At 46.3% G+C, this 18,475-nt stretch overlaps 1 protein-coding gene across 9 annotated transcripts in view; it reads left to right on the plus strand.

Annotated features, from left to right (window-relative positions):
- Nucleotides 1–3,395: 3,395 nt before the first annotated feature.
- Nucleotides 3,396–18,475, plus strand: part of SNX29 (sorting nexin 29) — a 287,808-nt gene continuing 272,728 nt past the window's right edge. For 4 of the 9 annotated variants that reach the window (XR_012787430.1, XR_012787431.1, XM_075566133.1 and 1 more), the window contains exon 1: nucleotides 3,426–3,514. Coding sequence is in view for 7 of the 9 variants with exons in the window: in XM_075566133.1 (XP_075422248.1) it covers nucleotides 3,505–3,514 (10 nt within the window). In the remaining 2 variants the exon portion in view is untranslated. Of the gene's footprint in view, nucleotides 3,515–18,475 lie in introns of all 9 variants that reach the window. The other 5 variants (XM_075566134.1, XM_075566136.1, XM_075566135.1 and 2 more) reach the window with 3 other exon arrangements.

Consider the following 18,475-nt stretch of genomic DNA (forward strand, 5'->3'; position numbering starts at 1 on the left):
AGGGCGTAGGGGATTAAAAAAAAAATATATATATATCATCAAGCCTGTTTTTTCTTTGTAATTGTTGGTATTGTAATTATCTTATGATAAACAATCTAAATGTGTCTATGGCATAAAGAAAAGTTTAAGAAAATAGACTAAAGTCCCTACTGTAAATCCACTGAAGTGGCCTTTTGGGCCATTTTCAGCCATAAAACCCAATTGACTTGAATGGTGTTTTTTCTGACCAAAATGGACTGAACTCCACTTTGGCGGATATGGAATTAACCCCTAAAGCCCATTGCCTTTAGGCCTGTAATGAGACCAACATTGTGGCAATGCATCTGGGTTTAAATAAAATGACTATTACGGTGCTTTGTTTAAAATCCAGTTGTAAAGTTGATCCAGTCTATAATTAAAAAAAAAATCAAACTACAAAGCTGTAGTTGCAGAAAACATAAAAGAATCACTACAACAACCATATTGCTTCGTCTATGTCTTTCCTATTCTTCATTAATCCCATTTCCCATAGAACTGCAGGGATCTGGTGAACCAGAATACATTGGGATTTGAGTTCAAACACTTAGCCTGGGTTATGGATAACGTTGGGGGTAAGGTTGGCAGTACTGCAAACACTGGCTATCATTGATAAAACAGCAATAACCTGGCTTTTGTGAATAAGAGATCCAATCAGTCCAATGGTTTCCTTCTTGTTGGAGAGCTGTCCGAATTCTCAGTAACTTCACAGTAGCCAAAAACAGAAGAAGCCCATAACCGCATTGCCAACCTAACTGCATGACATCATGAGACTTTTGTACATTGTTAGCGTCCAATGTATCATTTTCAAACAAGTGCAACTGTGCAGAATTATTATGAACCAGAATGCATTTGGGATTAGCATTACACCAGTCATGTTTAAAACCGAACAGTGTTGACAGTACTGTAAACATTCTTTATTTTTTTTTTTAAAGAATCATCTTTCTTTATAAGCAGTTCAACCAGAATAAATGGAATTTACTCTTTTAACATACTCGCCTGTACAGATACTGAAGATCAAGGCACAATTTATTTTACAATGTTATGGTCTTATCACTTAGATTGTAAACTCACTGTGGCAGGGATTTTGTTTCCTATTGTCTGATTGTGTTTGTTGCACTTATATTATAATTCCCTGCATTGCATTGTCTGTTTTGTAAATCGCTGAGCACACTATAGGAGCTATATGAATAAAGATATACATAGAATATTTACGACCGGTTATCAGTGCATCCTAATACAGTACTTGTAATGGCTATAACGTATTATTATATGATCAAACTCTTGCAGGAGTTACTGGTCCAGAACTGGAAACTAAAGAGCATACGTGTGAAAAAAGTAGCTTGTTATTCTGAACTTCTCTCCTTCATGTAGAATCCTGGGGAAAATAATATTCTTCCAGCCATGGCTTAACGAGTTGTTTTTATGCTTCGAATACCAGTTGTCATGGCAGATTTGTAGTGCGCTGCTGGATGAGAAATAAAATCGTTCCACAGATACTTAAAAGTCAGAATGAATTTCTGAGCTCTATAAAATTCTGGCAGGTTTTTTTTTTTGTTTTTTTTTTTGTTTTTTTTTTTAACCTTTCAGTGTCTTGGTCTCTGTTCTCAATAGAAAAATGCATATTTAAAAGGGGCAAGTCCCACATTGGGGGTGAAACTAAAAAAATGTTTTCAGTGTATTGTAACAGCCTTTATTAAAAAGATCACCTTGAACTATTTAAACATATTTTAACTTGTAGGTGAAGAAGTTATAACCAATGATCACAAAATCATATAAACATTTAGGGCAGATGCACTAAACTCTGTTAAATTACTGTAAATAACGTTAGGTTATCTAAAATAGTAACAGACATTATTTTCCTTGAGTTTAACTGATATACTCATTCCTTTCACCTCTGTATGAGGGGAAGGAACTACAGTGAGTCTTGTCCATTCAGCTTAATGCTAATGTTAAGATCTGCTAAGGAACAGATGATTGTTATTATGTCCTGATATGTAAAACCATGGAATTCAAAGAGGGTGTACTTTCTTTTTCACACAACTGTATATGTGTGTGTACATGTATGTGTGTGTGTGTGAATATATATATATGTGTGTGTGTGTGTGTGCATGTGAATATATATATACCGTATTTCCTCGATTGTAAGACGCCATCGATTGTAAGACGCACCATCGATTTGGCCCTTACAATCGAGGAAAATTACTTTTTCACTTACCATGTTTCAGGAGAGGTCCCATGTCAGCGGAGGATGAAGCGGGCGGCGGCGGAGGGAGAGGTCCCACGCCTGTAGATGGTTGAAGATGGATAGTGGGCCAGAGTGCGGCGGGATAGGTCCAAGTCTGCAGGTGAATGAAGATAAGAAGACAGTGGACGGCGTGTGGTGGCGGCGGCAGAAGCAGAACATAATAGCAGGAGAGCTGAGCAGGAGCTGAGCGGCATTGGGAAATGGTTTGGGAGGTGCAAACTGTAACACCGGAAGTTGACCGGTGTCTGACTTCTGGTTACAGTGTGCACCTCCCAAGCCGGTCCACCATGCCGCTCTGCTCCTGCTTGGCTCTCCTACTATTATTATCTCCTGCCGCCACCGAACGGCCGCCCTCTGTCTTATCTTCATTCACCTGCAGACTTGGGACCACTCCTGCCACACACCCGACGCATTCCTGCCGCCGCCGCTTCGTCCTCCACTGACATGGGACCTCTCCTGAAACATGATAAGTGAAAAGAAGGGGGTTAGTGCTATAGACACTTGTTTTTATTATTATTTTATTTAAATACATCAATTCTAAGACGCACCCCGATTTCAGACATGTGAAAATCGGAAAAAAGGTGCGTCTTAGAATTGAGGAAATAGGGTATATGTGTGTGTGTGTGTGTGTGTGTGTATGTGTGCATGTGTGTGTTTCTGCAAATTGCTGCCGTAATGTATTTTTTCATCTTGTCAAGTGTACAAGTCATATCACTATTGTCACCTAATGTTATTAATAAAGCTTTGCGAAAAAAGAATGCAACTGGCGCCTCCCCCCACATGCGGAGATTCCCTCACTAAGCGGCCATTGGTTGAAATGTTGCCAAGACAACCAGGGGCTTCCCTGAAGCTCATCACATGACCGCAGACACATCATGTGACCCGCCCTTCTCCAGGTTCTCTCCTTTGGTCCAGTCTATTTGTTTCCGTGGGGGGGGTGAGTAACGTCAGGGTATCTAAAGCTGGTATCTCCGTTGACCCTTAAACATTAAACCTCACAAACCCTATCTGCATGTATTATTTTAAATATTGGATGTGGTGACAAAGTCTTTCTCCTTTGATGTGCTCAGTTAGTTATCATCATAAGGGTAACACCCCCCCCCACTACACAATGGTGCGGTCTGCGCGCTGTGACTCCCCGTGCTGGGGAGACGTGGCTTCCGGTCTCCTGTCACTGCCGCGTATTTACCTGTATCAGGAGCCGGGAGCAATGAGCGGTGAGTACCCGGGGAGACGCTGCCATGCCGGCGGGTAAGGACCGCCCTCCTGCTTCTCATCTCCTGCTCGGGACAGCTACAGCCACTGAGCACTGGCACTGACCTGGCAGGTCTCTCGCTCTCTTGCATGCGGGGGTCTCAAGCTGTTTTGCATGAGGGGGATCTCTTTCTGGAAAAGTGGGAGTCCCTCTTGCATAGGGGGAGTCTTTCGCCCTCTTGCAAAGGGGGAGTCTTTCGCCCTCTTGCAAAGGGGGAGTCTTTCGCCCTCTTGCAAAGGGGGAGTCTCTTGCATGGGAGAGGGGGTCTCGCTCTCTTGCATGTGTAACCTAGTTAGTCAGACATAACATGGATCTCAGATTAGGGAAACAGACTAGTGTAATACGATATAAACCTGTGCAGTTTTTTTTATAAGGATTTCTTACATTTTCAAGTTTATGAGAAAAGCAGCAGATTTTCTGTTTGGAGGCAAAGCTCGGATATTTCAGGCTTCTCCAGCAATCAATCTCCAGTTCAGTTGTATGCTAGGTGCAGATGAGAAATTATCCCGTAATGTAGGAGGGGATTCCCTTAATGAAATAAATGGGAGGTTCACTTTCAGTTATTAGAGAGCACTAAATGCTGCAGTGTAGTATTACCCTCTCACAGTGTCAGGTGTTTATATCTTGGGTACCATTGATTTAATAATAGTTTTTAACGCATTACTGAATTCGCCTTTTCAAAGCAAAGCCTTGCACTGACAAGTCAAATCAGTTTGCAGTTAGTTTGTCATTTCTTCCTAGACTTAGGCGCTCACACTCTTTGCATGAGGGTCTTGCTTGTATGAGGCCATCACTTGCTTGCAGGCAGGTATCACACCCTAGCAAGCAGATATTTCCTTGCATACAGTCTCCTTTATCTACAGGCGGGTCACTCTCACTTTGTGTCTGCCTCTCTTCCTTACATGTAGCCTCCCGTGTATACAGGCAGGCCTCTCTCCCTTGCATGCAGCCTCCCGTGTATACAGGCAGGCCCCTCTCCCTTACGTGCAGCCTCCCAGTTATACAGGCTGGCCCCTCTCCCTTACATGCAGCCTCCCGTGTATACAGGCAGGCCTCTCTCCCTTACATGCAGCCTCCCATGTATACAGGCAGGCCTCTCTCCCTTTCATGCAGCCTCCCAGTTATACAGGCAGGCCTCTCTCCCTTACATGTAGCCTCCCGTGTATACAGGCTGACCTCTCTCCGTTACATGCAGCCTCCCAGTTATACAGGCAGGCATCTCTCCCTTACATGCAGCCTCCCAGTTATACAGGCTGGCCCCTCTCCCTTACATGCAGCCTCCCAGGTATACAGGCTGGCCCCTCTCCCTTACATGCAGTCTCCCGTGTATACAGGCAGGCCTCTCTCCCTTACATGCAGCCTCCCGTGTATACAGGCTGGCCTCTCTCCCTTACATGCAGCCTCCCGTGTATACAGGCAGGCCCCTCTCCCTTACCTGCAGCCTCCCAGTTATACAGGCTGGCCCCTCTCCTTTACATGCAGCCTCCCGTGTATACAGGCTGGCCCCTCTCCCTTACCTGCAGCCTCACAGTTATACAGGCTGGCCCCTCTCCCTTACGTGCAGCCTCCAGTTATACAGGCTGGCCCCTCTCCCTTACGTGCAGCCTCACAGTTATACAGGCTGGCCCCTCTCCCTTATATGCAGCCTCTCAGTTATACAGGCTGGCCCCTCTCCCTTACATGCAGCCTCCCGTGTATACAGGCAGGCCTCTCTCCCTTACATGCAGTCTCCCAGGTATACAGACAGGACTCTTTCTCTTACATGTAGCCTGCCTTGTATACAGGAAGGACTTCGTCACTCACAGGCAGTCTTTGCAATGTGTTATTTGCCTCTCTGACAGAGATAGGGTTAAGATTTCATGCTGTCTTCTCTTCTAAAAATGGGGATGATGAGGGACATTGAATGCAATTAAAACTGTCAGTATTTACCTAAAGTTTTATGTTAAACCACTTGTGACTATTTGAACAGTGCTACTGGAGCGTAAAGATGCTGCTCACATTATCTTAACATTGCAGCTCTTACACATTCTTCCTCTTTTTTTCTAAATGAAGATGGAAATATTGGACAGGAAGGAAAATGGTTAATGCAGAGATTCACAACAGGGGGTTTGGGAGGTGTCCAACCAATCTGTAATGGCGTATCCCAGACAGTATAGTGAGGGCCTGAGCCCGTGTAGCAACTGCACATTTAATAGGGCCCCAAACTGCACTCTAGCGTGGGTGCTATAGCTGTCCGTTACAGCAGGCGCTTCCGAAATCGCGCCCCACAATGCTTCAGCTGCAAGGCATTGTGCGGCGTGACTTTGGAAACTCCCGCAGTAATTGACACTTTTATACCTCCCCTACTGCCTGCTCACACTGAGGTGCAGTTTGAGGCCTTTATTAATAAGCATGTCTGTAACAATCATATGTGCTACATACCCCGCGCTATACTGTTATTGTGAAGCGCTGAGCCCCATTGGGAGAAAAGCGCTATGTGAAACGTTGTTGTTGTTTGTTGTTGTTATTAGTTCCCTCTCCACAAGCTCAGGGCATAATACTGCCTGGGATAGGGTTGTTAGCAATAGTCAGAGTAGGCAATAATATTTATTATTTGGCAGTTTGCGGAACAAATATTTTACTGTACTGCGTCAGCAATGTTGGGAATCACTGGGCTAATGGAATAAAGAGTCTTATGTTATCTTAGAACTGTGCATCCGCTCAAAGGTTCAAGGAAAATGCTCATTGTATTGTATGTCTTTATTTATATAGCGCCATTAATGTACATAGCGCTTCACAGCAGTAATACATGTGGTAATCAAATAAATAACAGATAATATAAATAACAGATCATGGGAATAAGTGCTTAGACATTAAGGAAGAGGAGTCCCTGCTCCGAGGAGCTTACAGTCTAATTGGTAGGTAGGGAGAGTGTACAGAGACAGTAGGAGGGAGTTCTGGTAAGTGCGTCTGCAGGGGGCCAAGCTTTATGTATCGTGTTCAGAATAGCCACAGTGCTATTCATATGCTTCTTTAAGCAAGTGTGTCTTAAGGTGGGTCTTAAAGGTGGATAGAGAGGGTGCTAGTCGGGTACTGAGGGGAAGGGCATTCCAGAGGTGAGGGGCAGTCAGTGAAAAAGGTTTAAGGCGGGAGAGGGCTTTAGATACAAAGGGGGTAGAAAGAAGACATCCTTGAGAAGAACGCAAGAGTCTGGATGGTGCATAACGAGAAATTAGGGCTGAGATGTAAGGAGGGGCAGAAGAGTGTAAAGCTTTAAAAGTGAGGAGAAGAATGGAGTGTGAGATGCGGGATTTGATCGGAAGCCAGGAGAGGGATTTCATGAGGGGAGATGCTGAGACAGATCTAGGAAAGAGTAGAGTGATTCTGGCAGCAGCGTTTAGGATAGATTGTAGGGAAGACAGGTGAGAGGCAGGAAGGCCGGGCAGCAGGAGGTTACAGTAATCAAGACGGGAGAGAATGAGGGCCTGAGTCAGAGTTTTAGCAGTCGAGCAACAGAGGAAAGGGCGTATATTTGTTATATTGCGGAGGAAAAAGCGACAGGTTTTTTAAATGTTTTGAATGTGAGGGGCGAATGTGAGAGAGGAGTCGAGTGTGACCGCAAGGCAGCGTGCTTGGGCTACTGGGTGAATGATCGTAGTTCCAACAGTAATGTGGAAGGAGGTAGAATAGCCAGGTTTGGGAGGAAGTATGAGGAGCTCTGTTTTAGCCATGTTGAGTTTAAGGTGGCGGAGGGCCATCCAGGATGATATAGCAGAGAGACATTCAGAAACTTTGGTTTGTACAGCAGGTGTAAGGTCGGGTGTTGAGAAATATATTTGTGTGTCGTCAGCATAGAGGTGATAATTAAACCCAAAAGATGTTGTTAGGTCACCTAGAGAGAGTGTATACAGAGAAAAGAGAAGAGGTCCAAGGACAGAGCCCTGGGGTACCCACACAGAGAGATCAATAGAGGAGGAGGAGGTGTTAGCAGAAGAGACACTGAAAGTACGATGGGAGAGGTAGGATGAGATCCAGGATAGAGCTTTGTTCCGAATGCCAAGAGTATGGAGAATGTGAAGGAGAAGAGGGTGGTCCACGGTGTCAAATGCTGCAGAGAGGTCGAGTAATATGAGCAGAGTGTAATGACCTCTGTCTTTGGCAGCATGGAGGTCGTCAGTTATTTTAGTGAGGGCTGTTTCCGTGGAGTGAGCAGTGCGGAAGCCAGATTGTAGTGGGTCTAGGAGAGAATAAGTGTTGAGAAAATGGAGCAATCGAGAGAATACAAGACGTTCAAGGAGTTTAGAGGCAAAAGGCAGGAGGGAGACAGGTCGATAGTTAGAAAGACAGGTAGGGTCAAGCTTGCTGTTTTTGAGTAATGGTATGACTGTTGCATGTTTGAAGGAGGATGGAAAGGTTCCAGAGCAGAGGGAGGAGTTAAAAATGTGCGTGAGCGTAGGGATTATAGTAGGAGCAAGAGGTTTTAGGAGATGGGAGGGAATGGGGTCAAGAGGGCAAGTGGTAGAGGGAGAAGAGGCGATCCACAGCGACACATCCTCCTGTGAGACAGTGGAAAAAGAGTCAAGGAAGGCAGGAGGAGAGTTAGGAAGAGGTGTAGGATGGGAGGAAGAAACAGAGGGGATGTTCTGACGTATGGATTCCACCTTTTCCTTAAAATAGTCAGCAAAGTCCTGAGCGGAGATGGAAGAAGGAGAGGCAGCTGAGGGTGGTTTGAGTAGAGTATCAAAGACAGAGAACAGTCGGCGTGGGTTAGACTTGTGCATGTTGATTAGTGAAGAAAAGTAGGCTTGTTTAGCTTGCGAGAGGGCAGAGTTGAAACAGGATAGCATAAATTTGTAGTGAAGGAAGTCTGCGAGAGTATGAGATTTCCTCCAGAGGCGTTCAGAGGAACGAGTGTAGGAACGCAGCATGCGCGTGTGGGAATTTAACCAGGGTCTAGGGTTAAAAGGGCGAGTGCGGCAGAGAGAAAGCGGGGCATGTTGATCAAGAGAGGAGGACAAGACAGAGTTGTAGTTCCTGACTAGGTTGTCAGGGTCTGTAGCAGAGCTTAGAGAGGAGAGGGAGGAGCGTAACGTGGACTCAAAGTCAGGTAAGTGAATAGAGTGCAGGTTTCTGCAGAACCGGGGGGTAGATGGAGGTGGAGAAGGGGAGAAGCGAGATAGAGAGGATGAGATGAGATGATGGTCAGAGAGAGGAAAAGGGGAAATGGAGAAATCAGAGAAATGTTTTAATATTTAATGCCTATGTACTCTTGAGCACATATATTGGTCTAAATGAAGTTTCTTTTGATCTTTAACATCGATCTAGTTTAGTTATTGAATTTTGAGCAGGGAGAATAGAGGGGCTTGTATGGGCTAGTGCTGGTTTATTTTCATGTAAACTGAGTTTAAAAATAAATAAAAGTAAGACGAAAGGTTGGATATTATTTTTTGTTTTTTTAAATCAGATTTTGTATTATATTTAGTTATGGGCAGTATACAGAGAGATTGACAGCTGCCATTGCTCTGCAAAAGAATTAGATGCTGATGGGTTTTTGTTTTGGTTCTGTAGGAAAATGTCAGATCAGTGGAGTTATTCTGAATTTGAATAAGTAATATTTCATTTAAGTCTTGGAAGCAATTCGTGGTGAAATTTTACACCAACTGCAAACTAATTTGTATTGACAGCTGAAGGTTTTGAAATAGAGATTTCAGTCATGAGTTAGAACAGGGGCGGCCAACACCAGTCCTCAAGGGCCACCAACAGGTCAGGTTTTCAGGATATCCCTGCTTCAGCACAGGTGGTTGTCATTGATTGGACTGGAGTTGGATACCACCGAGTTAGAACATGGGTGAGAGGGAGAGGGAGGGAGGGAGAGAGGGAGGGAGAGAGAGGGACGGACGCATTTTGAGCAATAACTCAAACATTTCAGGAATCTTAATAAAAAATTTGCACGCTTTTATCTTCTTAAACTAGTCTGCGTTGTCTAATCTGACACCCAAATGTATGCCCTGCTTAACTATTCTGTTTAACATGAGGGTTAATTTATGTGAAACAACCCGAACGAAAATTTGTCGTCTTCCACTCTGAACCGTGCCTACTTCCCATTCTCTCGAAGTTATATTCATATTTATCCTATTTCTGTCGTTATTGCTTTTTTTGTGTTTGCCATCACCAGTTTGTATGTCTTCCCTTGCCCGTTTGGGAAATTGTGTAATGTAAATGCTTGGAGCATGGATTGAATACATTTTTTTAAAATTATTATTATTAATATTTGACCAGTCATTCAAATTTCTAGTAGCCATAGTGGTCCTGAAGAAGAGCAGATTTAATGTAGGGTGTGATACCTTTGAGCCGGCCAATTTAGTGAAATTATAGTGTACAGGCAGTCTTCGTTTTACAACGAATGGCTTATCCAACGCTATGCAACGCATACCTATGTTCATTTTTACAACGCCAAAACGGCTTATCCAACGCTCTTACGACGCTTTGCAACGGTTTTTATGTGTATGTATATATGTGTATACACACACACACAGACACACACACACACAGACACACACACACACACAGACACACACACACACACAGACACACACACACACACAGACACACACACACACAGACACACACACACACAGACACACACACACACAGACACACACACACACAGACACACACACACACACAGACACACACACACACACACAGACACACACACACACACAGACACACACACACACACAGACACACACACAGACACACACACACACAGACACACACACACACAGACACACACACACACAGACACACACACACACACACAGACACACACACACACAGACACACACACACACAGACACACACACACACAGACACACACACACAGACACACACACACACAGACACACACACACACAGACACACACACACACAGACACACACACACACAGACACACACACACACAGACACACACACACACAGACACACACACACACAGACACACACACACACAGACACACACACACACACAGACACACACACACACACACAGACACACACACACACACACACACACGACACACACACACACACACAGACACACACACACACACACAGACACACACACACACAGACACACACACACACAGACACACACACACACAGACACACACACACACAGACACACACACACACAGACACACACACACACAGACACACACACACACAGACACACACACACACAGACACACACACACACAGACACACACACACACAGACACACACACACACACAGACACAGACACACACACACACACACACAGACACACACACACACACACAGACACACACACACACACAGACACACACACACACACAGACACACACACACACACACACACACACAGACACACACACACAGACACACACACACAGACACAGCACACACACAGACACACACACAGACACAGACACACACACACACAGACACACACACACAGACACAGACACACACACACAGACACACACACACGACACAGACACACACACACAGACACAGACACACACACACAGACACAGACACACACACACAGACACAGACACACACAGACACACACACACAGACACACACACACACAGACACACACACACACACAGACACACACACACACAGACACACACACACAGACACACACACACACAGACACACACACAACACAGACACACACACACAGACACACACACACAGACACAGACACACACACACACACAGACACACACACACAGACACACACACACAGACACACACACACAGACACACACACACAGACACACACACACAGACACACACACACAGACACACACACACAGACACACACACACAGACACACACACACAGACACACACACACAGACACACACACACACAGACACACACACACAGACACACACACACAGACACACACACACAGACACACACACACAGACACACACACACAGACACACACACACAGACACACACACACAGACACACACACACAGACACACACACACACACTAGCAAAGCGTCGTAAGAGCATATATATAATATTATATTATACTATATAATATATTATTTATTATGTTATATTATATATATAATACAGTATATACACTATATAATTTGTGTATTTTAGTGTTAAAAATGCCTTCAGGAACAGAACCTTTCATTTAAACAGTGTTCCGATGGGAAAACGTGTTTCGCTTTATAACGTTTCGCCATTTTGAGTAACGCATTGTGTCGGATAACCGAGGACTGCCTGTACAGAGGTTTTTTTTTAAAATCTCATAGTTTTCTTTAAATGTATCCATGAAGAAGACTTTTCTGGGTGAAATGATTTGTGTACAGAACTTGCACATCTCAGAGGTGAAATTATAGTTAACTGAGGTTTGATTTGGAAGAAGAAACCTACAGTATGTGGGTTCAAAAGCTCGGCACACTATAATTTCATCCATGCTAATGTTGGTTCTCAGAAGGGTATCGCACCTTTCGTTAAATGTAATATTTGACTAGGAACGGTTTCATGTTGCTGTACTTTGAATGTATTGAATAGCACTGGATTATACATGTTGTATTATTGCTGTGAACTAAAGCATCTAAATGTGTATTTTATAATTGACTTGATGAGTAAAATATAAGCTTTACAATCTATCTAACACTTTCACAGATGTGTGTTTTTTGTTTTGCTATTTGTATGCATCTGGTGTGACGCTTGTATTTTTTTTTTGCCATAATGTTTAGTAAGGGTGACCCAATATAGAAATTTGTAGGTGATGAAAATATCACTTGGATATTGTGGAGGGGTATTTAAGCTCAAAAGACTTCAGAAAACAGGTGCCCTTTGGATTTGTCCTGCAATACAGGCATACCCCGCTTTAACATACGCAATGGGACCGGAGCATGTATGTAAAGTGAAAATGTACTTAGTGAAGCATTACCTTTTTTCCACTTTACAATGCATGTACTGTACTGCAATCGTCATATATGTGCATAACTGGTGTAAATAATGCATTTGTAACCAAAATAAATACAGTAGGCTTTATTCAAATAAAATGAATGGGAGCAAGTAAGGAGGTGAGAGGCGCACACGCGGGTCAGTACTGTATAGCAGCTCTCTCCTTCTCGCAGTCTCTCTCACTCAGTCACTCTGTCTCTCTCTCACTCAGTCTCTCTCTCACTCAGTCTCTCTCTGTCTCTCTCTCACTCAGTCTCTCTCTCTCTCACTCAGTCTCTCTCTCACTCAGTCTCTCTCTCACTCAGTCTCTCTCTCTCTCACTCAGTCTCTCTCTCTCTCTCACTCAGTCTCTCTCTCTCTCTCACTCAGTCTCTCTCTCACTCAGTCTCTCTCTCTCACTCAGTCTCTCTCTCTCTCTCACTCAGTCTCTCTCTCTCTCTCACTCAGTCTCTCTCTCTCTCACTCTGTCACCCACACACACTGTCACAGTCGCACACTGTCACTCAGTCGCACGCTCAGTCGCGCAAACTGTCGATGAGTCGCGCACGCACGCGCGCAAAGATTGCAGCAGAAGATCTTCTCCTTCCCCTCACTGTTGCTCCGTAATTCACATCACATGCAAAGCTGGGAGGAGGGAGGGGGAGAAGGAGGAAGCAGAGTCACGGGTGGAATCACTGGTTTAGCTGCTGCTTTATGGAGCGTGAGTGCAGGGGGAACGGAGACAGATGGAAGGGCAGAGGGAACAGGGAGATCGAGCGCACCATAATGAAGACAAGCATGAAGGAGGTTGCAGGAGTGTTGAGTTGCGCACGCCGCCCCCTGGTGTCCGTACTCGCGAAGCACGCGTACGTACACAGGGGTATGGTGCAACTAAAAATAAATGTACGTACTTGTTAGTGTACGTAAAGCGGGTGTACGTAAAACGGGGTATGCCTGTAACCCATTCAGTGTTCCATGACGTAGCTAGCATGTGTTGAGATGGCATTCCAGGGGCGCCATGATGTAGCTAGCATGTGATGAGATGGCATTCCAGGGGCGCCGTGACGTTGCTGCCATGTGATGAGATGGCATTCCAGGGGCACCGTGATGTAGCTACCATGTGATGAGATGGCATTCCAGGGGCGCCGTGATGTAGCTAGCATGTGATGAGATGGCATTCTAGGGGCGCCGTGACGTAGCTACCATGTGATGAGATGGCATTCCAGGGGCACCGTGATGTAGCTAGCATGTGATGAGATGGCATTCTAGGGGCGCCATGACGTAGCTAGCATGTGATGAGATGGCATTCCAGGGGCGCCGTGATGTAGCTACCATGTGATGAGATGGCATTCCAGGGGCGCCATGACGTAGCTAGCATGTGATGAGATGGCATTCCAGGGGCACCGTGATGTAGCTAGCATGTGATGAGATGGCATTCCAGGGGCGCCATGACGTAGCTACCATGTGATGAGATGGCATTCCAGGGGCGCCATGACGTAGCTAGCATGTGATGAGATGGCATTCCAGGGGCGCCATGACGTAGCTGCCATGTGATGAGATGGCATTCCAGGGGCGCAGTGACGTAGCTAGCATGTGATGAGATGGCATTCTAGGGGCGCCGTGACGTAGCTACCATGTGATGAGATGGCATTCCAGGGGCACCGTGATGTAGCTGCCATGTGATGAGATGGCATTCCAGGGGCGCCATGACGTAGCTACCATGTGATGAGATGGCATTCCAGGGGCGCCATGACGTAGCTACCATGTGATGAGATGGCATTCCAGGGGCGCCATGACATAGCTACCATGTGATGAGATGGCATTCCAGGGGCGCCGTGACGTAGCTACCATGTGATGAGATGGCATTCTAGGGGCGCCATGACATAGCTAGCATGTGATGAGATGGCATTCCAGGGGCGCCGTGATGTAGCTACCATGTGATGAGATGGCATTCTAGGGGCGCCATGACGTAGCTGCCATGTGATGAGATGGCATTCCAGGGGCGCCATGACGTAGCTACCATGTGATGAGATGGCATTCTAGGGGCGCCATGACGTAGCTACCATGTGATGAGATGGCATTCCAGGGGCGCCGTGACGTAGTCTGCACAGATCATAGTTCTCTTTCGCATTTGCTTTTTTTTAACTTGCTATAAAAACTCTCTCTTTTTTTTATTTTTTTTATTTTGTTCTCACCAAAACTGAATTTTTAGTTTTTTATTATCCTGGTTTCCGTTCAGGAGATGTAAAAATCTGGGATGATGAAATTGAGCTGTCCCCAGAGCCCAGTGCAGTCTAAAGGTTACTATAGCATGTGAATTTAATATTAGATCTTGTAGAGATTATGAAAGTCATGATTTTCAACACTAAACATTTTGTTTTTAAGAGCAGCACATGCTAAGGCAGGCCTGCACAACACGCGGCCCGCGGGCTGCATGCGGACCACCTGCACTCATTGTCTTGCCCGCGGCGGCTTTCCCACGTCCTCCTTCCTCCCGAGCCTCCTCTCCCGACCGCGAGTCCCCCCTCTCCCGACCGCGAGTCCCCCCCTCTCCCGACCGCGAGTCCCCCCCTCTCCCGACCGCGAGTCCCCCCCTCTCCCGACCGCGAGTCCCCCCCTCTCCCGACCGCGAGTCCCCCCCTCTCCCGACCGCGAGTCCCCCCCTCTCCCGACCGCGAGTCCCCCCCTCTCCCGACCGCGAGTCCCCCCCTCTCCCGACCGCGAGTCCCCCCCTCTCCCGACCGCGAGTCCCCCCCTCTCCCGACCGCGAGTCCCCCCCTCTCCCGACCGCGAGTCCCCCCCTCTCCCGACCGCGAGTCCCCCCCTCTCCCGACCGCGAGTCCCCCCCTCTCCCGACCGCGAGTCCCCCCCTCTCCCGACCGCGAGTCCCCCCCCCCCCTCTCCCGACCGCGAGTCCCCCCCTCTCCCGACCGCGAGTCCCCCCCCCCCTCTCCCGACCGCGAGTCCCCCCCCCCCTCTCCCGACCGCGAGTCCCCCCCCCTCTCTCCCGACCGCGAGTCCCCCCCCCTCTCTCCCGACCGCGAGTCCCCCCCTCCCTCTCCCGCACGGGAGCCACGAACCCGCTCTCAAAACTGCACGAGCGTGCTAGTCCTGCCTGCTCCATGAGGTGCCATTGGGGGGAGGTTAGCTGCCGGGGGAGGGGGGGTGATGTGCCAGGGGGGGAGGTGATGTGCCAGGGGCGGAGGTGAGGTGCAGGGGGGTGGGATGTGTGTGGTCTGCAAGGGGGTATTGTGTGTTATGTGGAGGGGGAGTATTGTGTATGGGTGAGGGGGAGAGATGGGGGTGTGAGATAGAGGGTGAGTCTCGCAAAGGTTGATGAGGGGTGCAGGGGGAGATATGAGGATGATGAGGGGTGCTGGGGGAGATATGAGGATGAGGTGTGCTGGGGGAGATATGAGGATGATGGGGTGCTGGGGCAGATATGAGGATGATGAGGGGTGCTGAGAGAGATTGATGAGGGGTGCTGGAGGAGATATGAGGATGATGAGAGGTGCTGGGGGAGATATGATGATGATGATGATGATTTTACCCATGCGGCCCGAATCTGTTTTCCTTGGAGCAGTTCGGCCCTTCTCGCTTTATAAGTTGTGCAGGCCTGTGCTAAGGGGACAAGTTCCTAACATGTGAGTTAAACTCATAGGATTCTTGGGAGAGCGGAATTACTGCTTTAAATGTATCACTTTTTTTGTTCTGTCTATTCCTTGGTGCCATCCAATAACGTTCAGAAATTAATGTTAGTTGTGGGTAGAGCGCAGGAGACCATATTCTTTCACTTCTACTGCTCTCGCCTTAAACCCTTTCCCCTCACTGCCCCCTTACCTGTGGAAATCCCTCACGCCAACCACCTTCTCTTCCCCACCTTCAAAACAAACCTGAAAACTCACCTCTTATATGAAGCATCCCAATACCCTGGACTCATGGCTACTGTCCCACAGTCACTGCTATGACTGCCATCTACTGCATTTATTCCCTCACTTGCTGTCTCTGTAAGTCTCCCAACACACCACTTAGATTGTAAGCTCTCCGGGGCAGGGATTTCCTTTCCTATTGTCTGATTTTATTGTGCTATAATTGCCTGTATTGTATTGTCTCCCTTGAAAAGCTTTAAGTATAGCTGTGGGTGCTATATAAATAAAGCCATACATAAGTTAATTTATATTTATATAATCATGTGAGTGCGTTTACAACTGGTATTGCATGTTTGTTAGATGCACACAGCCTTATTTTGAATTCTATTTAACTGAAGCTTTATTTTTGCTGGTTAACTTAGCGGGGCCATCTGTATTTATGATCAACAAGGAACTTTGTTATAAAAACAAGTGATGTAGCATGTGAAACATAATGAATGTTTGTTTATTTGGAACATGCCTGTTTTAGAAGGCTACAGCCGCGCTTATACACCCGGTGACGCGACGTTGCGTCAAAACAAATGTATTGAATCCGTCGCGTGAACTTATAGTAGGAGCAGCGCGACGGCTTCGTTGCTGTCGCTGGAAGTCCATACAAATTTTTTTGATTTTTTTTTTTCCAGCGACCGCAGCGTGACGTCGCCGTCGCGAGGACTATAAGCGCGGTCTTAGTAGTCTGTTGGTGCTCACATCCTGCTCTCCCACCGTTGGGCACAGAAAAAAATGTACAAGAAGTGTGTGGGACTGGCACGCAAAAAAGTCAAATCGACAAAGAAATGTATGCAAAAGTGATTCATTTAATCTGAATACAATAATACAAAAACAGAAAAAAGGGAATTGATGCAATTCCTGCAACAAAAATTCCATAGTAACGCTGGCGTTTCAGGCCCCCTGGCCCTTTCCACAGGGAAAGGCTGTTTTTGTGTTATTATTGGATTTAGATTAAATTAATCACTTTTTTCCATAAATTGACTTGTTGCTTTTACTTTTTTGGAGTGCTGGTCCAACGCGCGTCCTTATGGAATGTAAAACATACGGGAAGCAATGTACCCTGTAGCCCTGGGGAGACAAAAAGAAGAAAAGTGTGATCTGTGTGTAGACAGACCCCCTTGAATGGATGAAGGAAGTTGCAGAGTCGGACGGTAATGCCACTGTACATCTCAAAAGTACGCACCATCTTTAACCTACAGAAAGATGATCTACACCAGGAGTGGGCACCTCCAGCCCTCTGTATCTTTAAAACAGCATTGAAAATGGTGTCAGCCTCTGGTGAGGACCTCCTTCTGGAATTGGGGTTACTAGGTGTAGATTTATTTAGTTTGGATCCCCTTTTCCACACCTCTCACTGGCCAGGGTAGAGACTGTAGCTGGTGTGGTGTGTATCAGCAAATAGGGAGCGGAAAGACCGCGCGCAGCGTGATACAATTCGATCACCAAATAGAAAATGGTAAAAATACGTACAGTGCACGTGCAAATTTTAGAAGGATAAAATCACGATAGAGTACAACAGACTCCGAGTGTAACTGCTGGTATCTCGCTGCCGCAGCGTTCGATTGTAGTCCACTTCTGCGTCACGTGGTCTAGTGATGTTGTCTCGTGGTGCAGATCTTCGTCTCCAAGTCAGCATAGCCCTCGGTCTAATTCCTCTATTGCGTAACTGCTCACTGTGACGGGGAGGAAAGGGTTAATACCTGATTTGCCATGCATTACTGTTGTTGTCCTGTCCCCGCCATTTTTATTCCCCATGTGCAGGCCATTCCCTGTCTGCGAGGGTAAAAGACAAGATGCATTGCTTGCCATACCCTCTAACCAACACATGATAGAAGATCTTAAATGTAAGGCAGGAGGTATTTTTTTGTAAGTCTAAGCAGGAATTACTTGGACATCCAGCTGTGATATGGGTGAATGAGCTTCGGTATTTTTATGACCAAGCCTGAAAGGGTTGTAATTATTTTTATGATGGAGCCTCAAAAGGCTCCCACAGATTTAAAGTCCCCCTGTCTAAAAGAGTGTCAATTATGACAATACCCAGAGGCCCATAATGTATACAATACTGGCATACTGATGCACAGCAGAT

Source organism: Ascaphus truei, chromosome 11, assembly GCF_040206685.1.
Source record: "Ascaphus truei isolate aAscTru1 chromosome 11, aAscTru1.hap1, whole genome shotgun sequence".
NCBI lineage: Eukaryota > Metazoa > Chordata > Amphibia > Anura > Ascaphidae > Ascaphus > Ascaphus truei.